This window comes from Rattus norvegicus, chromosome 8 (assembly GCF_036323735.1).
Source record: "Rattus norvegicus strain BN/NHsdMcwi chromosome 8, GRCr8, whole genome shotgun sequence".
NCBI classification, from domain to species: Eukaryota; Metazoa; Chordata; class Mammalia; order Rodentia; family Muridae; genus Rattus; species Rattus norvegicus.
Window position 1 is genome coordinate 130,223,349 of NC_086026.1, and position 25,812 is coordinate 130,249,160.

The following is a 25,812-nucleotide window of genomic DNA, read 5'->3' on the forward strand; positions in this document are numbered from 1 at the left end:
TTAGTAAAACACTTTAGATTTATTCTCTACACACTTCTTAAGCCACCTCATGTCGTTTTAATTTTAATATACACAGTATATAAACAGCTGTATTAGATCCGCACGTTGACACGTTTCAGTTCGAGCATGTGGGGGTTAGGATGTGCCCATCGTGTACTCAGATCTTTGTTATCAATGGAAAGCAGCTCATAATGTGGGCAGCAAGTACAGAGGGCGACCGTGAGGGGTGACTGGTTTTGCTGAAACTAGCCTCAGTTTTTATGTTCTTAGTAGAAAAGCCCATTAAGTCCAATCAAATCCTAGAGGCAGAGTTATACAAAGACCTCATAACATTCCTGAAGCAATCCAAGGATCACATCGATGTAAGGATCAAGGTCACATGTATGCACCAAACTTGGCTCAAAGGGGAAAAAAGAATGGGTTTCACTTTACCTTAAGTAAAACACGACTGGGGCCCTGAGTCCCGACTGCCCATGACTTCACATGTGCAGATACTTCTCTAGCCCACTATCCCAGATGTGAAGACCAAGTCCTTTCCACAGCTGTCCTGCTGACATCTATCTCCCTAGCAACGCAAGGGTGGCAGTGCCAGCCAGGTGCTGGTGGCACCCGCCTTTAATCTCAGCACTTGGGAGGCAGCAGCAGGTGGGTCTCCATGAGTTCAAGGCCATCCTGGTCTACAGAGCAAGTTCCAGGACAACCAGGGTTAGAGAAACCCTGTATTGAAAAACAAGACAAGAGGAGGAGACAGAAGAGTAGTTGCCCTGTTCTGGGCTGGACATGGTGGGGCATAGGGGCTTTCCTTGTAGAGATCAGAGACATCTAAAAAACCAGCGTCCTTGGATCCTGGAGCAGGTATACTGATGCTGACTATAACAGGGGTTCCACACACAGAGACCATGAGGCAGACCCAGGAATAAAAGGAGCCATTTCCTATCCGGATTGAAGGCATGGGGCCTTTATATCACAGCAGCATAACATGCCACCCTGTAGGTGCCTGGACGCTGGTGCAGCTGCTGCCTGCTGCACACACCTGTGTGTAATAAAGATGGGGGCACCATCCCACGCTAGCGCTGGCCCCAGTGGTCTCGCAGCCTCCATGGCTAGCCCCAGGCAGTGACCGCCCACCTTGAGGCTTTCCTGTTGTGTGCTCTGCTCACTTTCCCAGCCACTGGCCCCTGTGGTTATAGTCACAATTCCCAGTAACCCGGTAAAAATCAAAACTCTAGAGGCTTGTAATTTATCAATCAGATTTATATGAGTAAATTCTCAACCCACAAAACGCCCAAAGAACTCAGAGTCAACTGATATTGATTAAAGCTGCCCACTTAAGACTGGACGAACTGTCCTGTAATTATCCATCCCGTGTATGATATTCATAGCTACCTGTGGCTCTTTAAAGCCACGAGGATCTGGGTCGTCCTTCTCTTCCTCCATTTTTCTTCTCCCTCTCCGTACTCTCTCCCCTGTCTCTAGGATCCTCAGCCTGCCTTCCTTTTTCACTGCCCAGTCACGGGCTCTTGCCTTACCTTGTGCCTGCCCTCACCTGCATACAGACATCAACCCACACACACCCAGAGGCCTTGTAACCCTTTCTTCCTGTACACGTACAATGGTCCCCTCCGTGACCTCTTGTAATCCTCACCAAGGGCACTGAGGAGGGCAGGCAGGGACTTCTCCTGTGACACAGGACTGAGTGGAAGAGCCAGGCTGACCTCCAGGCCACTAGGCTGGCTGACCTGTGTGTTGCTTTTCCCCACCTCAGCTCTCAAGGACACCCTAGTTTCTCTTCTTCCACCCTCCTGGGCTCTCACGGCACACAGGTGGCGTGGCCCCAGACCTGGGGGAGACAGTCAGACACGAGCAACAGCTTAGCAAGTGTTTGTTGGACACAGTGACAGCAGTGAGCCCCCGGCCATGTACAGCCTGGGTCACGAGTCATTCCTGTCAAAACACACAGGAGAGAGCTTGAAGTGTTGCTGTTACAAGTGGCTCCCTCGGGAAGCAGCACGGTACGGGAGCAAATGAAAGTGCGGCATGCAGACCTGGACCGGCCCAGGGAACCTGCAGAAGACAGACACACCTCTTCCCCGCCTCATGCTCCAAACAGCCACCTGCTTAGGCCTGCTGGCTGTGGCCCTTGACCCCAAGCAATGCTGACAATCAAAGTGCTGCTTCCCCTGAGTGCTGAGCCAAGGCAGGGCAGAGGGTGGGACTCCAAAGCTACCTCCCTCTCCATCACTCGATGCTAGGCTTCCTGTCTCTCCACAGACTCTAGCTTGCATCTCCATCTGGAGGGAGGGTAGAAGGAGGCCAAGTGGAAACAGGCATCAGGAGGGAGGGGACACACGGTAACTAGGAAAGAAAGGGGGTCTAGAAAAAGGCCCCTGTGCATGTCCACAGGGTTCATAGATAGCAAGAACCATAACCCTACCACTCCCGTGGGGTCTGTGAGGCATCTGAGACTGAGAGGGAAGTCGACCTCAGATGGCCCAGCTGTCTCCACCTTGAAAAAGGAGAGCCAGGCAGAGTACTGGTCAAGGTGAAGCTCGCTGAGGGAAAAACAACCCAAACCAAAGGCTCTCTGCCTAAGCCTGTGCTGGACTGCTCCAACTGACTGGCTAACAGCAGCCAGGCAGCACTGATCAGGAAAGCACCTCCAGTTTGAGCTCTGTTTGCACCACTGTTTCCCGTGAGCCAGCTGGGCCAGAGGAGCAGCCATCGATGGGCAAAGAAAGGCTCCTGCCTTGGAACCAGTTTGCCTGGCATCAGGAATCCCACTGGGCTACAAACATTTAAGCTTCTTCCTCCAGGGAGGTGAGGCTTCTCTTGGCTGGGCTTCGAGAGAGGCGTTCTCCTTCCCTAGAGGATGCCTTTTCCTTCCGCTTGCAAGAGTCAGTTTGGAACCCTGTCTAGATAAGTCATGAGCCTTGTCACCAAGCATGGATAACCCCACTGGCATCTACGAAGTGCCAAATGTCTGTAACAAGGGCGCCCTCAGGGACTGCTTCATTACTGCTTGTGGACTGACAACCACGGGTGTGTGCAGTGTCCAGATGTAGAGCAACACAGCACCACACAGGCTGAGGAGGAAAACAATACAGTTTTAGGCTGACTCGTTTAAATTACTTTAAAGTTTGGAGTTTTTTTTTTTTTTTTTTGAATGTGTGCTTTAAATTAAAAGAATTTTCTTCCTCCTCTGCCTTTCTCCTTTCCACTTCAAAATTCTCTTTCGGGGAGAGTGAGCATTTGCCTGCACAGTATACACAAACGTATGCACGTGTGTCACGTGGGTGTGAGAAAAAGTGATGCAAGGCTGAAGTTCATGTCCAAGGAAGCTGCCGATGCAACACTCATACCCAGACATTGCAGATTTGACTAAAAATAGAAAATTCTCTTATAAGGAAAGGAAATCACAACGGAGATGCTTTTTCAATCCAATTCTGAGTCACGTAACCTCTTTCCGGAAATGATACCTGGTGGCTGACTAACACAGGGTACTGGCAACAGCCAAATTTAACAGGATTCTCTAACCCTACGCTCTGGCTTTCCCCATTACTCTGTAACTTTTGGGGTAGTTTTCTCTTTTAAAAACTACCAAAATAGGGTTTATCGCTTTTGGAGCCTCATGAGCCAACCCACGAAATTGTAGGTACACTCCAAGAACAAGCCAGAGAGGTGAACCCCAACATGGCCTCTTGAGTACCACCAGATGCCCACAGTGGAGATACAGGGGGTCTTACTCAGAAGCACGTGGAGCCGCTTTACAGAGCGTGTGCCAGTTACACAAAGCTTTTGAGTGTTAATACCTACTTAATACCTGTCCATAAAACGAGGCCCATGATCTAATCAGGATGCTTGAGGGAGGCGCAGAGGAGTAATTAACTTGGGAGGCCTCTCTAGGAGGAGATGCACAGGGCCAAGTCTCCGGCAGTGTTACAGTGGCGAGTGCCCAGCTACCACAACAAAGGCGGATAACAGCGGCCTCCCTATTCCTGCCAGGGACCCCCAAAACCCTGGCATTTCCTCTCCACTCTGTTCCTCTAAGAGGACCCTGAAGGCCCCGTATCTGCCCATGCCTAGAAGCTTCTGACCCAGCGATACTGGTTATTAATCTAAACATAATTCAGGTAGGTCCTGCAGATAAACCACATCTGTGTCCATGAAGTCCGGCCACCATAAAGGGTCTCTGTCCTTTAAATAAACCCGGATCTCCTTAGCATTTTCTCAGCCTAAGTTTGCTTCATTCTGAATGAGCTTCAATTTATATCCAAAATATATTTAAATATTCCCAAGGTTTATTGAACCCAAGTTATCAAAAATGTAAACAGAATTTACCTAGCTTATATTTGTGAGCCGTATTTCTAAGCTTTAATTTACCCTGTACTGACACCATAAGGAAAATTAAAGTTACACGGAACCTGCAAATTGACGTCAACTCTGAAGCCTCCTCACAGACGCCGGCCATTTACTAAATCTACCATTGTGGAATCTAGTGGTTTGAGGTTATCATTAGATTTAGGAGACCAAGATGCGGCCACTCTGACCGTTGAAGATGCTCTCTGAGCAAGCGCCTGCCTGCTCCAGCTGCCCTGTCCCGTGCTCGGCTGGTGGCCCTTCACAAACGGTCCACACAAACCAGGACTGGCAACCAGCAGTCCCGGGTCCTCCACTGCACCTGCCAGAACCTGTGACCTCGGGAGCGACAAGGATGGAGGTTTGAGGTGAAGTTGAGAAGCAGGAGTGGAAACAGACTGGCCTTCCAGAGGGGAGGGGGGAAATCAAAGGTGCCATCCAGTACACGATGTCCTCCTCACACTCCGTAGTCGGACTGCCTCTCCTGCAGCTGTCTGGTCAGGATCTGATATGAAGACAGAAAAGCCACCCCTACGTGGAAGAGGATTTGCCAGGTGTTCCTCAGCCCGTGCAGGTACGCATTGCCCAGGCAGATGGAGGCCAGCATCAACAGCACCTTCAGAGTCCGGGTTGGACTGTAGAACAGGTACAGATAACACTGAAATGAGACCACAGCACATCCAATCAGAGAGCAGCAGCCTCAAGTCAGATCAGGCACAGGCAGCTGCATGCATTCACTTATTAACTGACACCTGTGTGCATTCTCTTATTAACTGACACCTGCATGCATTCACTTACTGACACCTGCATGCATTCACTTACTGATACCTGCATGCATTCTCTTAACTGACACCTGTGTGCATTCTCTTATTAACTGACAGCTGTGTGCATTCTCTTATTAACTGGCAGCTGCGTGCATTCACTTATTAACTGACACCAGCATGCATTCTCTTATTAACTGACACCTGCATGCATTTACTTATTAACTGACAGCTGTGTGCGTTCACTTATTAACTGAATTTGCTGCGGCAAAACCAGGACCAGCTGCTGCTAATCACTGGATGAAGAGGCGATTAAAAGGAGAATGCAACAGGTGTCACAGGAGGATGGATGTTAGAAACACACATGCGGGTGTCCAGACTCAGATGCAGGGAAGAGAGGGATGCACTAGGGAGCAGACCAGGTAGGGAGACCCTCCCAGGACTGAGTGGCCTCCGTGTGAGGTCCTCCTTGGGGACCGTGATAGCTGAGTGAGCTAGCATGGAAAGTCATGCATTCCGGCTGTAGGGGGAAACTGTGGGGTCCTGCTGTGGTCTCTCCTGAGTCACAGCCACATTGAGTGTCACCGTTCCCTCAGGCACCAGCCTGCAGTCTTGAAAAGCCCCTGCTCAGGGGCTGTACCCACCTGGACGATGCAGGCCACAGAAGGAATAAAGAAAGCCAGGATGTTTCCAACCTCCTCCTGGGCAACCTGGATAGATCGGGACACAGAAGAAAGGTCTGAAAGGAACCACTGTGGCACCAAGTTTGTTGCCCTCATTTCTCTGGTGTAACTGACAGTACAGTGACGCCTAGCCAGATCCAGCGTTGGTTTGTGACCCTTTTCAATGATTAGAGGGACCTTGTACACTCCTGTTCCAGGCCTCAGGGAATGAGCTCCCATCCCTGCACCCCTCAAAATCCTTCTCATCTGTTAATGTGACGCTTCCTTTAGTACCTGCCCTGGGCCCTGTCCCTGCCTTGTGCCATGAGAACCTCAAGGCAGGGTCTAACTTAACCGCCTTGCCAGTCAGGCACCAGTTCTACAACAGACAGCTGGCAAGTGCCTGATTCACACCACGCACCCATCAAAGATGAGCTGTGGTAACCAGCCTAATGGCTATCACTACCACTCTCTAACACAGGCATGACGCTGCTCTTCAAAAGTCAGTCTACATCAGCGTCCTGGGTTCAAGACTCAGAAGCACCACCCCTTCATTACTCTGTAATCGACAGAGAACACTGCTGTGAGCAGTGTGCTTCTATCTTCTTTATAAACTGAAAATTTATACAATATACTCACATAACCACAATTCCCCTCCCGAAGATTCTCCTACTCCCCCACCCAACCAACTCCACACTCTCTTTCTCTCTTAAACAACACACATGCAGGAGGAAGAAAAAAACAAAAAGCACAGCAAACATGTAAACACATGCACACCCACATACACATGCACGGACACACACACAGGCACACACACACACCATAATATACAAGCAAATGACCAATAAGATTTTTTATAAAGTGCCCAAAGCAATATGAGACAAAAAAAATCTACAAAAAACATTATGGCTCTATCTTTAAAAACAACAACCACCTGCTTGAGCTAACAATAGTAATTCTATTCCTTTGTCAAGTGTTTGAAATGCTTCTAAAAATAATTTTAAGGAAATATTTTTTGAAAGCCTTGAAATAGTAGTTTCACCACCAGTGGCCAACTAAAGGAATGTTCACTGGGGCCCAGGGTGTGGCTCTCTGCCGGAGAGAAGAGGCTTCTGTTGCCACACATCACACGGTAGAACCTGACAGTGTCAGGTTCCTGCATGCTGCTGCTAACACACCCTTGGTCCCTAAGGGTAAGAGGCAGCCCAGAGGGCACAGAGGCAGCCCAGGGGGCACAGAGGCAGCCCAGAGGGCACAGAGGCAGCCCAGAGGGCACAGAGGCAGCCCAGGGGGCACAGGGGCAGCCTAGAGGGCACAGGGGCAGCTTAGAGGGCATAGGGGCAGCTTAGAGGGCACAGGGGAAGCCCAGGGGGCACAGGGGCAGCCCAGAGGGCACAGGGGCAGCCCAGAGGGCACAGGGGCAGCCCAGAGGGCACAGGGGCAGCTTAGAGGGCACAGGAGCAGCCCAGGGGGCACAGGGGCAGCCCAGAGGGCACAGGGGCAGCCCAGAGGCACAGGGGAAGCTCAGAGGGCACAGGGACAGCTTAGAGGGCACAGGAGCAGCCCAGGGGGCACAGGGGCAGCCCAGAGGGCACAGGGGCAGCCCAGAGGCACAGGGGAAGCTCAGAGGGCACAGGGACAGCTTAGAGGGCACAGGAGCAGCCCAGGGGGCACAGGGGCAGCCCAGAGGGCACAGGGGCAGCCCAGAGGCACAGGGGAAGCTCAGAGGGCACAGGGCAGCCCAGGGGGCACAGGGGCAGCCCAGGGGGCACAGGGGCAGCCCAGGGGGTACAGGGGCAGGCCAGGGGGCACAGGGGCAGCTTAGAGGGCACAGGGGAAGCCCGAGGGCACAGGGGAAGCCCAGAGGGCACAAGGGCAGCTCAGAGGGTACAGGGGCAGCCCGGAGGGTACAGGGGCAGCCCAGAGGGCACAGGGGAAGCTTAGAGGGCACAGGGGAAGCTTAGAGGGCACAGGGGAAGCTTAGAGGGCACACGGGCAGCCCAGAGGGCACAGGGGCAGCTCAGAGGGCACAGGGGAAGCCCAGAGGGCACGGGGGCAGCCCAGAGGGTACAGGGGAAGCTTAGAGGGCACAGGGGAAGCTTAGAGGGCACAGGGGCAACCCAGAGGGCACAGGGGCAGCTCAGAGGGCACAGGGGAAGCCCAGAGGGCACAGGGGAAGCCCAAAGGGCACAAGGGCAGCCCGGAGGGTACAGGGGCAGCCCAGAGGGTACAGGGGCAGCCCAGAGGGCACAGGGGAAGCTTAGAGGGCACAGGGGAAGCTTAGAGGGCACAGGGGCAGCTCAGAGGGCACAGGGGCAGCTCAGAGGGCACAGGGGCAGCTCAGAGGGCACAGGGGCAGCTCAGAGGGCACAGGGGCAGCTCAGAGGGCACAGGGGAAGCCCAGAGGGCACAGGGGCAGCCCAGAGGACACAGGGGAAGCCCAGAGGGCACAGGGGAAGCCCAGAGGGCACAGGGGAAGCCCAGAGGGCACAAGGGCAGCTCAGAGGGTACAGGGGCAGCCCGGAGGGTACAGGGGCAGCCCAGAGGGCACAGGGGAAGCCCAGAGGGTACAGGGGAAGCTTAGAGGGCACAGGGGCAGCCCAGAGGGCACAGAGGCAGCTCAGAGGGCACAGGGGCAGCTCAGAGGGCACGGGGGCAGCCCAGAGGGCACAGGGGAAGCTTAGAGGGCACAGGGGAAGCTTAGAGGGCACAGGGGCAACCCAGAGGGCACAGGGGCAGCTCAGAGGGCACAGGGGAAGCCCAGAGGGCACAGGGGAAGCCCAGAGGGCACAGGGGAAGCCCAAAGGGCACAAGGGCAGCCCGGAGGGTACAGGGGCAGCCCAGAGGGTACAAGGGCAGCCCAGAGGGCACAGGGGAAGCTTAGAGGGCACAGGGGAAGCCCAGAGGCCACAGGGGCAGCCCAGAGTTCCTGCAGCAAAGCTGGCTGCATCTTAGCAACACCCCAGGGCTCCCAAAGACAGTCACAAAAGGGATCCTTCCAGACTTGTTCAACTTACTACAAAGAGTAATTTTTTTTTGTTTTATTCCTTTATTTGATACCCTATGCTGGCCCAGAACTCTTATGTAGCTGAAGATGAACTTGAACTTCTGATCCTCCTGCCTCCACCTCCCCAGTGCTGGAATGGTGGGGAGCATCATCATGTCCAGCTTTTGGATTTAAATTTCTAAACTGTCGTATTCCAATTTTGAACATTGGTAAAACCTACCTGTGCTGGACAGTGGTGGCATGAGCCTTTGAACCGAGCATGAGGAAGCAAAGGCAGGTGGATGAGTTTAAGGCCAACCTGGTCTACAGAGTGAATTCCAGAACAGCCTCACAGAGAAACCCTGTCTCAAAACTTTTTACAAAAACAAAAACCAAAACCAAACACTAACAATCTGACAAGTAAAGTGCCCCACCATTAACTTCTGGCACTTGTAAAGAAAAGTGGGAGATGAAGGTCCAGGTTAAAAGCTCCAGGCTGAAGTATTCATAATGTCCTGGAATCGATCCCCAACACCACCAAAAGCTAACAAACAAAAACTCTGTAAAGAGAGTCACCTGTAAAGAATGCTCTGCAAGGTGAACTCCACGGATGAGGTTCAGGGCCGCGCACATGATGTTAAGAACAAGGGAGAGGACGCCCAGGGCTGTCACCGGCTTCATCCGGAGATTCGGCGCTTCACAGGGAACAGAAGGAAGAGCGTCTTGTGAGAATCGTGTCTGACAGAAAGGTGACTACTAACTAGACCTCTGCTAACGGGTTCACATGCTAAACACAGACCACAACGCACACGTTTACACAGTGGCAGAAATTAGCAGGGCAAAATGAATGGATCTTAAAAATAGAGGCAAACTTCTTCCAGGAAAAATAAAGTGCTAGATAGATAGGTAAGTAGGTAGACAGACAGACAGACAGGCCTTTTCATATTAAACACAGATTTGCAAGTACTTAACCCCTTTTTATTTTAATCAGGGGTGACTTGCTCCAGGAATGAGGTACCTGTGATCATCGGCAGAAGACCAGAGTGTCAGGGACACTGGGAAGCGTCCCTCCAGACACAAGGGCCCAACACAGAATCAGGCCAACATTCAGGCTGAGGTGCTGGGGGTAGGGACTGTCAAGACTCTAGAAGCACCCCCACCATTCACCTCAGTCTTCAGTTTGTAAACTGCTCCGCTCTTTTTCCAATACGGACACTGTTCAGTGTCATGTGGGCATCCAGAATTATTCACAGCAGATAACTTTTTAAATTCTAAAATACCCAGGACCAAGAGGTATTTAATCTAGAACAGTCTGAATGTCTAGACTATAACTGTGGCCAGGCTGATAATGGAAACAGACTCGCTGTTTCTCAAAGGTCACAACTGAAATGGATTTCTGGTTCACAGATGCTGTCCAGCCCGGTCTTCTGTCCTGCTCCTTTCCAAGCATCCTTTCTGGTCCTGACGTTTCCCAACACAAAACGCGCACACACACGCACGCGCACACACACGCACACGCACACACACGCACGCATGTACACACACACACGCACACGCACACACACGCACGCATGTACACACACACACGCACGCACGTACACACACACGCATACGCACACACACGCACGCACGTACACACACACACGCACTCGCACACACACACACACACACACGCACACACACACACGCACACAAAACAGGAAGCATGTGAGCCCTGTGAACCACAGCCCAGCTAATGCCTACTTGTTAATGTGTTAGTTCCCACAGAGCAATTCGAGTTCCTGTTAGAACAGAACATGCTACCTGTGAGGCCTCGGGACAGTAAGGTGAGGGAAACCACAGTAAAATGTCTTAGACAGACGAGCAAAGTTGGCACTTCCAGGATTGCTCCTCTTGTCTAAGTGTTTAGGAAAAAAACATAGGTCACAAAGGTGTCCCTGTGCTCATTCGAGACAAGGGAGAAACTTGGGCTCCATTACCCAGTCTCTCCTGCAAAGGCCCAGTGTCCCCCAGCGTAAACTGGGACAGCCTGCTCACTGACAGGTGAGCCAATCTGGGGATTTACTGGTTTAAACACATTGAGCCAAAACCACTTTAATTTGCCACAGGTAATTTAATATGCCACAAATGCAAATTTAATATGCCACTTAAATTTCAAGCCCTGAGTTTAGTACAGAAGTTTAAAGAATTAGATTAAAATATTAGATTGTTACGATGTTGGCAGCTCTGGCAGTAGGTGCACCCTGGCCTGTCTGCAGAGGTCAGAGGGCTACGGGGGGAGTCTCCTTCTGCAGAGGTCAGAGGGCAACAGGGGGAGTCTCCTCCTATCAGGCAGTCTCCAGGGATCAAACCTAGGGGCTGGGACTTGGCGACTGGCCTTTACGCAGAGCCACAACACTGCCCACACTGCAGGACTCTTAGATGCTACATAAACCCTGTCCCTGCAGCCTTCCTCCAACACGAGGGTCAGGGCTTCCCAAAGCAGGCTCCCAGTGACGCCTAAGTCAAAGAGAGTCCGAATTGTCCAATGAGTGGCTTCCGACAGCAGAGTGGTTCTGAGAACACTGAAACCTGTGAACTTCACCTTGAACAACCTGCCTGGTTGTTCGGTCTGGAGACCCCAGAACGCCACGGACTGCTTCCTTAAAGCAAGCCTCTATCACGAGGGTAAGGTTTGGTTTGGTTTTGTTCTTTATAACAAACCATCTGGAATTGGGGTCCATCCGAATTCTTCCCAGCCTATCGGATATGTCCCTACCAAACCAGCCCATTTCTGGTGGGGGGAAAAATCCCTATTTGGCATGCGTCCCCTGGTCTTCGTCAGAGAACAGCCAGCACTTACCAGGTTCAGAGTGCGCTGGGGCGTGGCCATTCAGCAAGCCATTTGCCACATCTGTGCCCTCCAGGGACACGACTGCTGGAGGCTGGGACTTCAGCTCCTCTTGAATCTTTTCTAAGCCACTCTTCATCTGGGAGGAGCTCATGTGGTTAAAATGCCACTTTGTTTTCTGAATGACACTGTCTGCAGAGAGAGAGAGAGAGAGAGAGAGAGAGAGAGAGAGAGAGAGAGAGAGAGAGAGAGAGAGGCCAAGTCGAGCATCCTCAGAATGGGGCGGATGGGAAGCGAGGCGCCCGTTGCTAAGCAACCAGTAAGTCAGATTCCGAACAGAGTCAGTTATCGGAGGTCAGGTGACTGCTGCGTATTAACACTAGTTGGATCCACTTCTTGAAAGAAGAAGAATTAAAGTGTGGCTGCAGAGAAGCCACCAACCCTCGGGGACCTAGAGATAGCAGGAGGCTCTGGGCCTGCCCCCTTCAGGCTGTCTCTAAGCTTGGAAACCAGAATGGCTATTCCTGAGGGTCTCGTATCAAAAGCTTTTTGTTAAAAAAAAAATCACAAATAAATATGACTCTGTTTACAAGCTGGGAAGGCGTATCTGGAAGGTGTGCCGGTTGTGTTTGCCAACTCGACATGAGCTAGAGTCATCTGGGAAGAAGGAACTTTACAGTCGAGAAGTGTTTTATGAGACTGGCTGGAAGGTGAACCTATGAGGCATTTGCATAAGTTATGATTGATGTGGAGGACAGAGCCCACTGTGCTCAGTGCCACCCCTGACGAGGTGGTCCAGGGCTTCTAAGAGAGCAGACTGAGCAGGTCCTGGAGAGGAAGCCTGTAAGCAGCACCCTCCACGGCCTCTGCCTCAGTGACTGCCTTGAGTTCCTGCCCTGACTTCCCTTCATGGTTGTGTGTGTGTGTGTGTGTGTGTGTGTGTGTGTATCTGTGTGTGTCTATGTGTGTATCTGTGTGTGTCTGTGTGTATGTGTCTATGTTTGTATCTGTGTGTGTGTGTCTATGTTTGTGTGTATCTGTGTGTGTCTGTGTGTGTGTGTCTGTATGTGTATCTGTGTGTGTGTGTGTGTGTGTGTGTGTGTGTGTGTGTGTGTGTGAGTGTGTGTATGCATGCTGTAAGCCAAATAACCCTTTTCTTCACATGTGGCCTTTGGTCATGGTGTTTACTTCAGGGACAGGAAAAAAAAACAGGACAGAGTGTTGGCTTTGATTCTTTTAGTTATATTACTATTAACCCACTTCAACAAATCATAGCACAGTTTTGTTTGTTTGTTTGTTTGTTTGTTTAAAATTAAGGGCTCACTTTCCTATAGATTTTTAAAAATTTCCTTTTCCCCTCCTGTTGAGATCAACAGTTTTCTTATCTAAGTCCTGAAGATAAAAAAATTAATTAATTAATTAATTAAGGGCTCATATCATCCAGGCTGGCCTCAAACTTGCTATATAGCCAATGATGGCCTTGAACTCTTGATGTGCCAACTGCTAGGACTCCAGTGCACCCCTGTGCCTGGCCTAACCACCTTTGAAGTGGAAGCTCAATCATACAGCTCTCTGACTCTAAGGAGCTACGGTGCTGGGACGGTCTCCTGTCAGATCTCACTGCTTTGCAAGGGAGGACCATACAGAGATAAGAGCAGAAGGAGGCAGCTTCATTCTTCTCCAAATCAACTGGGGCCAAGGGAGCCACAGCTGTGGCCTGCTTACAGACAGACAGCACTGTCCAGACAGGAAGAAGAAGGGCCCAGGGCAGCAGCTTCACGAAAGCCTCCCAGGGCACCCCAGGTCTGCCACAGCGAGGCCCCATACCTGGGCATTTCCTGCTTCTAAAGGTAACAGCCCCGGGCCCTCGGGGCTGAGGGACAGTGAAGGCTCTGGCAGTCACCGCCAGATGGCCTAAGTGCTGGCACCACACCCAAATACTTCCAGATCCCTGCTCTAGTCCATCCCGGATACCAAATGTCCACTGCCACCTCTCTTGTTCCCTACAGCAGTGTCCCCAGCTCTCCCAACACTGTGGCCCTTTAATACAGTTCCTCATAAAATAATTTTTGTTGCTACTTTGTAAGCGTAATAAGGGAAGTTGGAAGCATTCACAACTACTGTTGCGTTGTGACGCAAATATCTAATACATCTGATGATCTTGGGCAACCCCTTTAGCCTTTTGGGTTCTCTTTTTTTTTTCTTTTTTTCGGAGCTGGGGACCGAACCCAGGGCCTTGCGTTTGCTAGGCAAGCGCTCTACCACTGAGCTAAATCCCCAGCCCGGGCAACCCCTTTAGAAGGATAGTTCAACCCCCTCTCCTCCCCCCATAAAGGGTTGCCATACACAGGTTGCCACACGCTGCCCTAGAGCTCAAAATAAACCACTCTTAGCCAAAACTGGACATGCCCCACGACTATCAGGCTGTGTTCTGTAGACTTGGGATCACACAGAACCTTCTGGCTGAGCCTGGAACAAAAACGTCTTCTTCCAAAGCTGTCCTTGTCAATCTGCTTGAGCAAACCACGTTTTTCTCGTTTCCAAACTGTTACAGCCTGATGCTTTGACAAGATGGAGGAAAAACAAAACCCAACCAGACAGACAAATGAACAACCCCTGCAGAAATGTTCCATCACCACCAAAGCTGGAAGCATCCTCTAATTTCCAGGTTCAATCACACTCCCTCAGAGGCCCCGCCTCAGAAAGACAGTGAACAGTTTAGCTCCTGGGAGATCCTGTCTTGGGCAAAGCACCCCAGTCCTGATTCATACAGCACCACTCTGGTCTACACAGGCTGTGGTTTGCTGACCCTCGCTTCAGGGGCCTTCGGTGAAGCCTACATAGGTTTCACCCTTCCTCCACCTCCTCGCAGGCTCTGAAGACACAGAAAGCCACTGTAGTGAGCTTCAGGGCCACTCGGATTGCTATGAAATCAGTGGTGTGTGCTCGAACCTCCCACGGTTTTCCTGGACGGTTAAGCCAAACCTAAACCTCAAATTCTACACGCAGGACACCATATGAGAGAAGAAAGAATGTGGAAGACAGATACAAACCAAACTCAAGGAAAGTGTAGGGCCGGGAGGCCAGGCCGATGCAGGTAGTGTCATAGGAAGCTATGAAGTCCCACCACAGAGCCTCCAAGAAGCAGAAGGCCATGGCTGCTGGGCACTGACGTGAGCAGATGGCCATGCAGGCCACGTCCCCCGATGACAAGAAACTGAAAGAGAAGGAGATGCCTGAGCTGCCAGTACACAGGCCTAACAGCCCCACCTCATCTCCCTTGTTATTGTCTTTTTAGTTTCTTTGCTTTAAAGACAAGATCTCTCTATGTAGGTCAGACTGGTGTCAAATTATGTAGCCCAGGCTGGCCTTTAGCGGATGCCCTCCTGCCTCAGCCTCTTAGGATTACAGGCATCCATATACATGCGGGCAAAGCACTCGTACATGTAAGAGTAAAAACAAAAACAAATCCATATTAGTTGCTTTTCAAGAAAACACTAAGCTGCCAAGATGGCTGAGTAAGTCGTGGTGCTTGTGGCCAGGGCTGATGACCTGGGTTAAATCTCCAGAATCCACATTAAAGAGCTGGGCGTGGTAGCATGCACAGGCCGTCCGAGTGTCCTGGAGCAAGATGGGAGACGGAGACGGAATTGCTTAGAAGGTCATAGGCAAGCTAGCCCACAACAGGCACAGCCGTAGAAACAAGAGATGCCGGACCTCACAAGGTGAAAGGACAGTACCAGGTCCCAAAATCAGACCTCCCCTTGAATGCCATGGCATTTGAATGACCGCAGTTATGTGTAAACGTGTGCATGTGCACCACATATTTATATGTGCATGTATATGCACCACATATTTATATGTACATGTGTGTATGCATGTACACTACACACTTTCTAGTGTGTACAAGCCACTGGGTTCCACCATGAGCACCATAAAAATAAGCAAAACAAGAAAAAGAAAAGCAGCAGAGTAAAACATTCTACCATCCTGTGTGTGTATGTATGTATGTATGTATGTATGTATATATGTATGTATAATTTGATTGTGATAGCATAGAGGTTTTTCAAGAAAAGGACTTTCTGCCCAGACCTGCTTCTCTGAGCTCCATGTAGAAGGTGCTCAGAGGACGTAGAGGAGGAAGAAGAGGAAGAGGCGGCAGTAACTCAGAGGAGACGACTCTGTGGGTGTCGACAGCTCATGTCTCCAGCCACCACCCTGCCTGACCGCCTGACAGCACCCTTCAGCCTTCCACCCAGCATGGCTGACACCTTCCTTTTCTTTTATGATTCTGAGACCAAATGGCTCTAAAATGACCCCTACTTCTCTTGCCACTTATAAGAATTATAACAAGAGGGACTTGGTAAACAAAGACATAAGTAAAATCTCAGGTGTAAAGTTTGCAACAAGCCTCCCTGCTATATAAGCCCGCCTCATCCCCGAGGGCTTCTTGCCTCAAATCTCAACATTAAGAAAGGACCAGCACACCCGGGGACCAGCTGGCTGTCCTCAAGTCCTGGCTCCTCCACTAGCTCGCTGGAGCCTGGGCTAAGTGGCTTGACCTTAATTCCTCTCTGTAAAACGCGTGACCCTGCCTGACCTGCCTGACCCTGCCACGTGTGCCATAGGCCGCTGGAAGCACAGGAAAGCCGTTAGGGCATGAAGCATCCGCAGTCTCCAGCAGCAGCATCGCCCACACCCACCCTGCAGTGGGGCTTCCCCTGTGGTAGTAACACAAAAATCTACCGCTCACTTTAAGTCTCTGAAATGAGAGACCCACCCTCACCCGTTTTCATTCCTCTGTTCCTCACAGGAGGATCGGAAGTTCAAAGCCATCCTCAGTTACAGTGTACGCACACGCACGGCTGAGGGAAATCCTGTGTCTGGGCTCTTCCACTCTCTCCTTTTCCCTCGCTGGCATTTTAATATAGCTTCCTCTCTTCCTCCGTCTAGTGTACCTAGTTGGAAAATTAAGTGACTGAGGGGTACCCACAGGGGCAGGGGCACACGGCACACGTGTGGGTGCTCTCTGACAGTAGAGGAACGACCAGTGCTGCATTGGGGCTCTGAAGATGGATGCCACGCCTTCCCTGGTGTACACAGCCTTCGACTGCTGAGACCAGACCTTCCTTTACCTGAGCTGCCTTTAGCAGTGCCACCTTGACGACATTCGGGCCCTGGAGAAGTGGTTACTTACTAGATACGGAAGTCACAACTCTCTGCCGAGCCTCGGCCTGGATGCTGAGCCAGCCTCTGGGCTAAGGCCTTGAGCTGCCTCCTGCATTCCAGAAACTCCTGGGCGTGGTAAAAGTCAGTGGAGGCCGAGAGGGGCAATCCATCCCTCACCCGTACTATGCTGGCAAAAAGGATCATGGACATGGTCCGAGAGAGAAGTCATGAGGACACCTGAGGAAAGGAAGGATCCTTCGTCAGTGAGGCCAGGAAATGCAAACTCTTTCTCCTATGTCACTCCCAATGCTTTCCCTCCCTCATTTGTAACCTTTCTTCTCCTCTTTACTGAAGACCTCCCATCTCAGAACTAAGCACACTGGGGTGAGGGGCAAAGGAATGGAGAAAGGTGGGGCCAGCAGGTCTCAGGAGCAGCAGCAGCAGCAGCAGCACGTTATGGTGTTGAAGGCCCTAAAGGGACGGGAAGTGCCCGACACAGTACCAGAAGAAGGTGCTAAGCAGTTCAGCGGCCACACTAAAAAACGGAGGGGTGTGCCGGAGTCTGGTAGGGGCGGTGGCAGGGAGAGGCAGAAGGCAGCTGCAGAGCTGAGAGAGCACATCCTCCAGAATTTCTGTTGTCTGATACAGAGCCACTCAGTCTTCAAGAGGATGACTGAGCCCTTACAGATGGCTGAAGGGAGTCAGTTAGCAAATCACATCATAGTATGATATTAAACATTCGGTCACGCCGTGTGAACACATTAAGAAACAAAAGGAAATAGATCTGGGCCGTGTACCTGTCAGGACGGAAGGAAACCCATGTTAGCACGGCCACAAAGCCGGCAGGGGTTGGGCTACCCACTGACTCCACTGCACATCTGGATGGGACAGGGCCTACGCATCTGTCTATGAGTCGGCCCAGCAAGAGATCAGTGGCCAAGATAGCTCTGGCTGGTCTTTCCATGCTACACACCCCTCTTTGTGCTCACGGCCCTCTGTTTAGTGGAATTCATGGACACACTGGTGGCTTGGGCTCAGGAAGACATTCTTACTCCAACAACACTCCTGGTTTCTAATCACCCATGCCCTTCTCAGGGGCAGGTAAACACACACCTACACACACACACACACATACACACCTACACACACCTATGCCCAAATACACACCTACACACACCACACAAAAACATCTACACACACTACACACACACCAATACACAAACACCTATATTCACACACCTACACACACCTATCTACACAGACACCTACGCGCACACACACACCTACACACACCCTACACACACATGGCAATGGAAATCTCAACCCCTTCACCCCCAAACCTTCCAGGCTGCCAGACTGGATTGACTCCTGCCCTCTGTCAGACAGCCTCTTCTTCTCATGCCCCTGGTCTAGCACTTCCACAGAGTCAGCTGTTAAGACCAAAAGCCACGCTTCAAATTCCCTGCAGTTCCTGCAGGGCCAGGCCAGCCACCAGAGGGCACTGTAGGCTTCACAGCCTTGCCTGGCCAGTGCTGACGCTGACTCCAGGGGAGAAGAGCACTGAGCACGGAGATCAACTGAACTGGTTTTTAAAAACATTTTTGAAATATTTTTAAACTGAGACAGAGGAAGAACACAAGATCAGTTTGAGAACAGAACAACCCTGGGGTTCAAAACATTAATTCCTAACGAGGACTTGCGTGTATGCCCTCACACGGCACAAGGAAAGAAAAATAAAAAATCAACGAATCAAGGCTACAGCAGAAGGTACCACCACGTACAATACCCACCATATGTCAGATGCCCACTAAGACTGCAAGGAGGAATTGGGCTTCCAAGTGACGGGAACCCTAAGAACCAGTTTGGCCACTATTGGAAGGACCCACAAGACCTCGACTTCACCCACAAGGCTTTTACTGACCAAACCTGCTTTTCCTCAATACGGTAATTAAAAGTTCTAGCCGCTTCCAGCTCTGACCTTTGCACAATGGCTGCCAAGACTGAAACCTTTAAATCCTTCCAGCTATCTCTGATGACTGAATAGAGTTGCCATTATGGTCAACTGTGTCTGAGGGACGAGACGCAGCTGCCTGAGACACTGAGGCACTTACACCCAGCTGAGCAAGAATTTTAAAAATGGAGACAGAGTGTTTTTAACACCGTCTTCCTTTAGATCATGCATGTTGGGGTGGGATGTTTAGCTCAGTGGTAGAACATCCACGTAGTATGCACAAAGCCCCCAGGGCCAGCATCCAGCACAGCAAGCAAACAACTACAGTTCCAAAGGACGGAAAGGGAGTTTATAAGAAAGGGAGGCTAATCTTTGTGAGAATTGATGTCTGTAAGCTTGGGGCCACGAGCTGTCATACCGCAAACTATACTCTAATAAGAGGGCGTGCCTACAGCCCTGTTGCCCCTGGTCTTCGGAGGCTGAGAGAGGAGGGTCCTGAGTTCAAAGCCAGCTGGGGCTACAGAGACCCTACCTCCAAAAATCAGAATAGAAAAGGGGAGAGCAGGGGAGATGTGGCCGATTTGTTCCAAGGTGCAGAGTAGGCTTTTCCAGGCCCTTCTAAGTGCCAATAAAACCCTGTAAGTCAGCTACAGAACAAACACAAAGAGGTTCTAAAAGGAAGCAGGAAGGCAAATGGTGGATCACGGGGCCCTTCCATGACACACATCTCAGACCTAGTGTTGGAAGAACTGGCACCTCAAAGCAGCCAATAGGGAGAGAGCACAGCTCTCATCACTACAACAAAGCCTGCTCACTCTAGTGAGAATCAGGAGTGGAGCAGCCTTGAAAACCAGAAAAGCTTCACATTAAAAACCAGTCTGGAGGCTGGAGAGATGGCTCAGCAGTTAAGCACACCAGCTTCCTCTTGGGGAAGACCGAGGTTTAATTCCCAGCACCCACGTGGTGGCTCACAACCATCTGTAACTCCAGTCCTGTGTAGTCTAAGCCTCTTCTGGTTTTTCCAGGTTCTGCCCTCGTTTGCACATACTTACATAGAGACACACACATGCACACATGGGTATGCTTACATGTGCACTTACACAGAGACACACACATGCACACATGGGTGTGCTTACATGTGCACTTACACAGAGACACACACATGCACACATGGGTATGTTTACATGTGCACTTACACAGAGACACACACATGCACACATGGGTGTACTTACATGTGCACTTACACAGAGACACACACATGCACACATGGGTGTGCTTACATGTGCACTTACACAGAGACACACACATGCACACATGGGTGTGCTTACATGTGCACTTACATAGAGACACACACATGCACACATGGGTAAAAATAAGTCTAAAATAAAAAGAATGCAGAGGGCCGCATGGTGGTGGTGCACTTGGGAGGCAAAGGCGTGTGGATCTCTATAAGTTAGAGGCCAGCCTGGTCTACAAAGTAAGTTCCAGGACAACCAGGGCTACTCAGAGAAACCCTGTCTCAAAAAGAAAAAAGTGTGTGTGTGTGTGTGTGTGTGTGTGTGTATTATAATCAGAGCATTCTGCTGACTGAGAAAAGCTGGTATCTAAAGGTCACATACCGGGTGTGAGTTTAGTGGAAACGTTGAATAACATAGGCCTTAGATTTGAGTTTCAGACCTGCCACCACCACCACCACCACCACCACCACCATCATCATCATCAGGAAAATGAAAATGGGGCTGCATACTGTATGAATTCCTCTACATAATGTTCTCAAGACCAGCCTAAGCTATGCAGCAAGACCTTGTCACAAAAATAAAGATCTGGGAATGTAGATCAGAATCAGATGCACAAGGCCTTGGATTCAATCCTTAGTACCAATTAATTAATTAATTAATTAATTTAGAAAAGCAGGCCTTGAAGGGCCCACCGTATCTCTCTCTGTATTATCTTTGCAACCCCTTGTGACTGTACCTCAGAAACTGAAAATAAAAAAAAAAAAAAGAAAGAAATTAACATCAGGTCTCCATGGTGGGGCTTCCCTCCACAGAGTCATATTTACATGTAATCACCAACTTGACGGCTCACAACTGTAGTCCTGATGGCCGTGAAAGACCAGAGAGACCTTTATCCCCAGCCGCTTCTCGCCTGGAGGGCATTTTTAAATTGGAAGATACTATTATAACATCCAAGGTTCATGACATAAAGCTACCTCAGAGACAGCTAGCATTCCATTTAAAACAGGAGTGGGACAAACCTGAGCTAGATGATGCCTGCCATCCTAGTGCCGAGGCAGAGGCAGGGCTACAAGTTCAAGGCTGGTCTGGAACAAAGCCCTGACACATCACACGGGGGAATAAAGGTGCATGCTGTCCCTCCGCCTGGCCACCTGGAGCACGCACAACTAAAATGAAATTATTTTAGCTGAGTAGTGGTGATGGATGGACCAGAACAGGGTTCAGGACACCGAGGGTTACAGGGAGAAACACTGTCTTGAAACAAAAGGAAACAAAACAGAAACAAAAAAACACCTGCCAAGCAGACAAAAGAGGGACTGGCAGTGATCTTATTTCTGTTCACTGAAACAGAATGTCTGTCTGCGGTGTCTCTGCCATACCTCTGAACCATACTTTAAAGAGTCTACACAATGATTAGAGAGAGAGAGCAAGAAGGTTTCTGTGCCAGAGTTCTGTGTCAGCAGAAGTGTAGAAGGTGACCAAACATCCATGCTCACGTTTTATGTGACACAACTGTTTCTTTTGTTCGTTGCTTTGGGTTTTCTTGTTTGTTTGTTTGGTTGGTTGGTTTTTGTTTTGTTTTGTTGTTTGTTCGTTTTGAAATAGGGTTTTTATGTGGAGTCCTGTCTGCCCTGGAACTCACTCTGTAGACCAGGCTGGCCTTGAACTTGTAGAGATCTGCCTGCCTCTGACTCACAAGTGCTGGGACTAATCGTGTACCCCACCACTGCCTAGCTTATTTCTATAGTACTTCCCACGCTTTCGAAATTCCCTTTACCAGGTTTGCAACTGTCCTGCTGTCATACATCATAGATGCCCATGCTCTGTCACACATACACCACAGACTGTCATGCTCAGTCACACATACATCAGTCTGTCCTGCCCTGTCATACATCACAGACTGTCCTACTGTGTATACATCACAGACTGTCCTACCGTGTATACATCACAGACTGTCCTACCGTGTATACATCACAGACTGTCCTACCGTGTATACATCACAGACTGTCCTACCCTGTCATACATCACAGACTGTCCTACCCTGTCATACATCACAGACTGTCCCTGCTGAACCCACACATTTTGTTCTTACTCCGAAGCTACTCCTTATTCTCATTTTTCTCTCATTTACTCTTTAGCTTCCTATCAAATTCCCCCAACACAAGGACAGAGGCAAGGGACAAAACACAAATTTAAACTAGCAAAAAGAGCTTAATTTAGTACAGTCAGGTACAAGCACCCATCATAGGCACAGTACTGAGGAGAGCATGCTAAGGGGACAGTAAGCCTGTGATGGATTCACTCTCTGATACAAGGTTTGAGACCCGATTCCCAACTTGGGATCCTCTGGGCTCCAAGTTGCTGGTGCAGGGGATACAGAGGGAGACAGAGGTCAACTATGGCATCTCTAAGAGCTGAAAACAGAAGGAAGCTGAACTGGATAGGAAGAATATCACGGCTGTCCCTCTGCACCTGATCTTAGTCAAGAGGTTGAGAAGCAGCTCAACCCACCTTCTATATTTGTGGGCACTGCACCTGCAGATGCAACCAACCTCAGGTGGAAAAATTTTGTTTTTAAAAAACTGTGTTCGTACTGACTACGTATGGACTTGTCATGATTTCCTAAACAATGTAATATGTAGCAGCCGTAATGTGCAGCAACCGTATACACCCAGCACACTGTGAAGATGTTAAAATTAATGCAGATATTATCTGAGGCACACAGGGGAATGTGCACAGACTTCCATCAACACAAAGCCACTGTATGCAACGGATTGAGCCCAGTCTCCCAAGGATGCAGAGGGACTAGGACCTTCGTGTGGATAAAGGTCCTAAATGCCAGAGCTTCCTTGAACCCACAGGTGAAGGAAACTCTAAGGATCAGGAGGCAGATGTAGGCTTCAGTCTCCGACTTCCATATTCTTTCTTTGGCATGTGGACCTCCAAACCAAACCTTGGAGTACACAGCTACCATCTGTCTAAAGACGCCCTTCTCCACCGCAGTTTGCCAACAGCTAACCAGAGGCCGTTGTCAAACCTGTAATCCCAGAACCTGACAGCTTGGACTACAGTGAGACTCTGTTTAAAAACAAACAAACAAGCACTCTCTCATCAGAGACTTGCTGTTAGAGAAAGGGAACCAAGGCTACATCTGTTACAAGTGCCCCTTAAAAAGCAAGAGTGTGTGGTAGCTTATGCTCATAATACCAGCACTTGGGCGGGGGTTAGGGGGTGATGGTGGGGGTGGTGGAGGCAGGAAGGTCAGGAGTTCAAAGTCTGCTCCAGCTAAGTGGCATATAAAGGCTAGTTTAGACTACAGGACACCCTGTCTAAAAAAGAACCGAGGTGGGTGGGTTAACTGCTGGAGTTATAGCTCAGTGGCACACACCTTTAATTCCAATACACAGAAGCAGGCAGATCTCCAGACCAGCCTGGGCTACACAGTAAGTTTCACACCAGCCATAGCTACATAGTGAGACCCTGTCTCTAAAATAAAATACACCTCTCCTTAGCTAGTGTATTATGTTCTAAAGTCAGCTATCTTGTCTGGCCATGCCCTGCCTCTGTCTCTGTCACCTGACTGTTGGGATTAAAGACGTGCACCATCGCCCCAGGCTTGATCTGAAATTCTTCATGAGACCTCAAGATGCCCTCTCTGTTGTCCATAAAGCACCTAAGTAGAATCTCTAGGGCTCTGTCTACAACTGTCCTCCTGAGAAAGCTGAGGTGGGACTGAACCCTGTATATCAGTGTCAGGCCATTCAAGCTGTCCCCGTTCTCATTTCCCTGACAGATTCTTTACCTGAATAAACTCTCTGTGTAGACTTTTACAGATACTTTGCCCTACTACCGGCTCTGCGCTGAGGGTTGCTTTAGTTTCTCTGATCTTGTCACCAGCTACACCAACTGAGCTGGGCATGGGAGCCACACACCTGTGATCCCGGAACTTGGGGGGGGGAGGAGGCAAGAGGATCCCAAGCTCAAGGCCAAACTCGAGTTACATGGGGCCCTGTCTCACAAAACCGCAAACTGTACCAACTTCTTTCATCAGACGCAACGCTGTTCCTTCCCTGGATTTGGCTTTTTTGTAAGCTTGACCCCCTGCCCTGCACTGCAGATTCTTTGTCGCGGGTTATCCAAGTCCAGGAAAGTTGGTGCAGGGGTGACCAGGCCTTGAAGAAACCAAGTCCCGCAAGACCAGCAGGCTAAGGAAAGTTTGCTTTAAAAAGAAGCAAGTGCCAGGACTTGGGCTCAGTCTACTAAAAGGGAACCACCGCCCCGCCCTCCCAAGACACGCCCCGGCCCCGCCCCGGGCAGCGGACACCGCGGGCAGCGCATCACCGCAGGTACGCACCGTGCAGGGGGCCGGGCCTCGGCGGAGTCCCACCGGCCCGGGCTGCAGCCTGGTGGCCTGGACCCCGACCCTACCTCTCCACGCCCGCTTGGCCCGCTAGCCTCACCTCGCCCCCGCGGCCGACCTCCGCCTCGGCCACCGCAGCCCACCCCGGCGGCCGTCGGGGTGCAGGTTACCCGCGGCCAGGCTGCAGGAGGTAGGGTGTGGTGCGCATGCGTACACCTTGAGCTCCCATTCGCTGCTGCTAAGCGACGCTCACACCCAAACAGACCAATCGTGGGGCGTCTCTGCTGTCTGGCTGTTCAGACTCCGGAATTGCGTGAATCTTCTGCGGGTTTGCTCCCCTCGGACCGCGTCTCCTCCTCAGGGGTGGAGGCCCATGTGTGAGTCTCACTCACCTCGAACCGTGTGTAGAGGCTCCGATGTCCCCTCGATTCCTGCCCGGGAGCGGACAGGGCTGTTCTCCGGAGGCGTCCAGGCCCCTTGACTGGAGTGACACTCCCTGGGCGTGGGTTCTTGCAGGCTATGCAGTTGGGCAGGAGGCCCGAGATAGAAGATCCGAAGAGCATATAGCCTTCTGCCAGCCTGGAGGAGGTGCCAAAGTCCGATCTCCGAGCAACACACCCTCTCTACGTGGCTGGAGGGAGATTGGGTAGCAAAGTTAGGCCCTTAACTGTTTTGACAAATGCTGAGCACCATTGTGTGCCGCTCACTGTGTACACAGCACGTGTGAACACAGAAACCATATCAAGAGAAGGGGGTAGGGAACCAGGCAGGAAAGGTGTCTAAACAGAAGTCATGCTTCACAGAACCATGGGTTCCAAAGAGAATTTACACTTGACTTGGAGTTCGGGGTCAGGGGAAGGTTCCCCAAGTCTCAGGCTGTTGGGCAAAAGAGAGTTCTTGTGTTTCAGAGACATTCACTTGTGCACAGTACTCTGTGGGGCTGAGGATGCATCGATTTTGATAGAATGCCTGAACTAGAAAACCCCGGATCAGCCCTGTCACCCTCTCCATACGTCAGAACTCCAGGCTCTCCTTGGAAGTCTGGTTCTCAGGACCTCAGCTTCTCTCTAACACTACACCATCAACTTCACGGATACTTCATTTTTACTCCTTGAGACAGAGTCTATGTATCCTAAGCTGACCTTGAATTCACTATGTAGCAGTTGATCCTGCTGCCTCTATTTCCCGGGTGCTGGGATTGCCAATGTGTGCTTCCACAGCCAGCTTGTGCGCTGCAGCTCAACCCCAGGGTTTCCTGCCTCCTAGACAAGAGCATTACCCACTGAGCCACATCCTTAGCCCCAGCTTTCCTGATTCTGAGGCCAAGTGCAATTCAATGAAGCACAGAACTTGCTCCCCTGGTTCTCAGCCTCTGTCACCACATGAACACGTTCTCCTAATAAACCTTCCTCATGTAGACAGAGATAGCTTATTCTTTCCATTTCTATGGAGAAGCTGACTATGGGTGCCAACGTAGCAGCTGGATTGACAGGTTATAT

The 25,812-nt window shown here is 50.6% G+C and overlaps 1 protein-coding gene across 11 annotated transcripts; it reads right to left on the reverse strand.

The window, feature by feature from the left end:
- On the reverse strand, positions 1–25,731 carry Sec22c (SEC22 homolog C, vesicle trafficking protein). 11 transcript variants are annotated; one of them, XM_039082762.2, is made up of 7 exons: positions 24,706–25,731; positions 16,793–17,001; positions 14,649–14,812; positions 11,608–11,787; positions 9,342–9,460; positions 5,762–5,827; positions 1–4,991 (listed from the first exon to the last, which is right to left on the reverse strand). In XM_039082762.2, the coding sequence occupies exons 2-7, from the start codon at positions 16,972–16,974 to the stop codon at positions 4,782–4,784; spliced, it is 921 nt and encodes a 306-aa protein (XP_038938690.1). In that variant the 5' UTR covers positions 16,975–17,001; positions 24,706–25,731; the 3' UTR covers positions 1–4,781.
- Between the last annotated feature and the right edge of the window lie 81 nt (positions 25,732–25,812).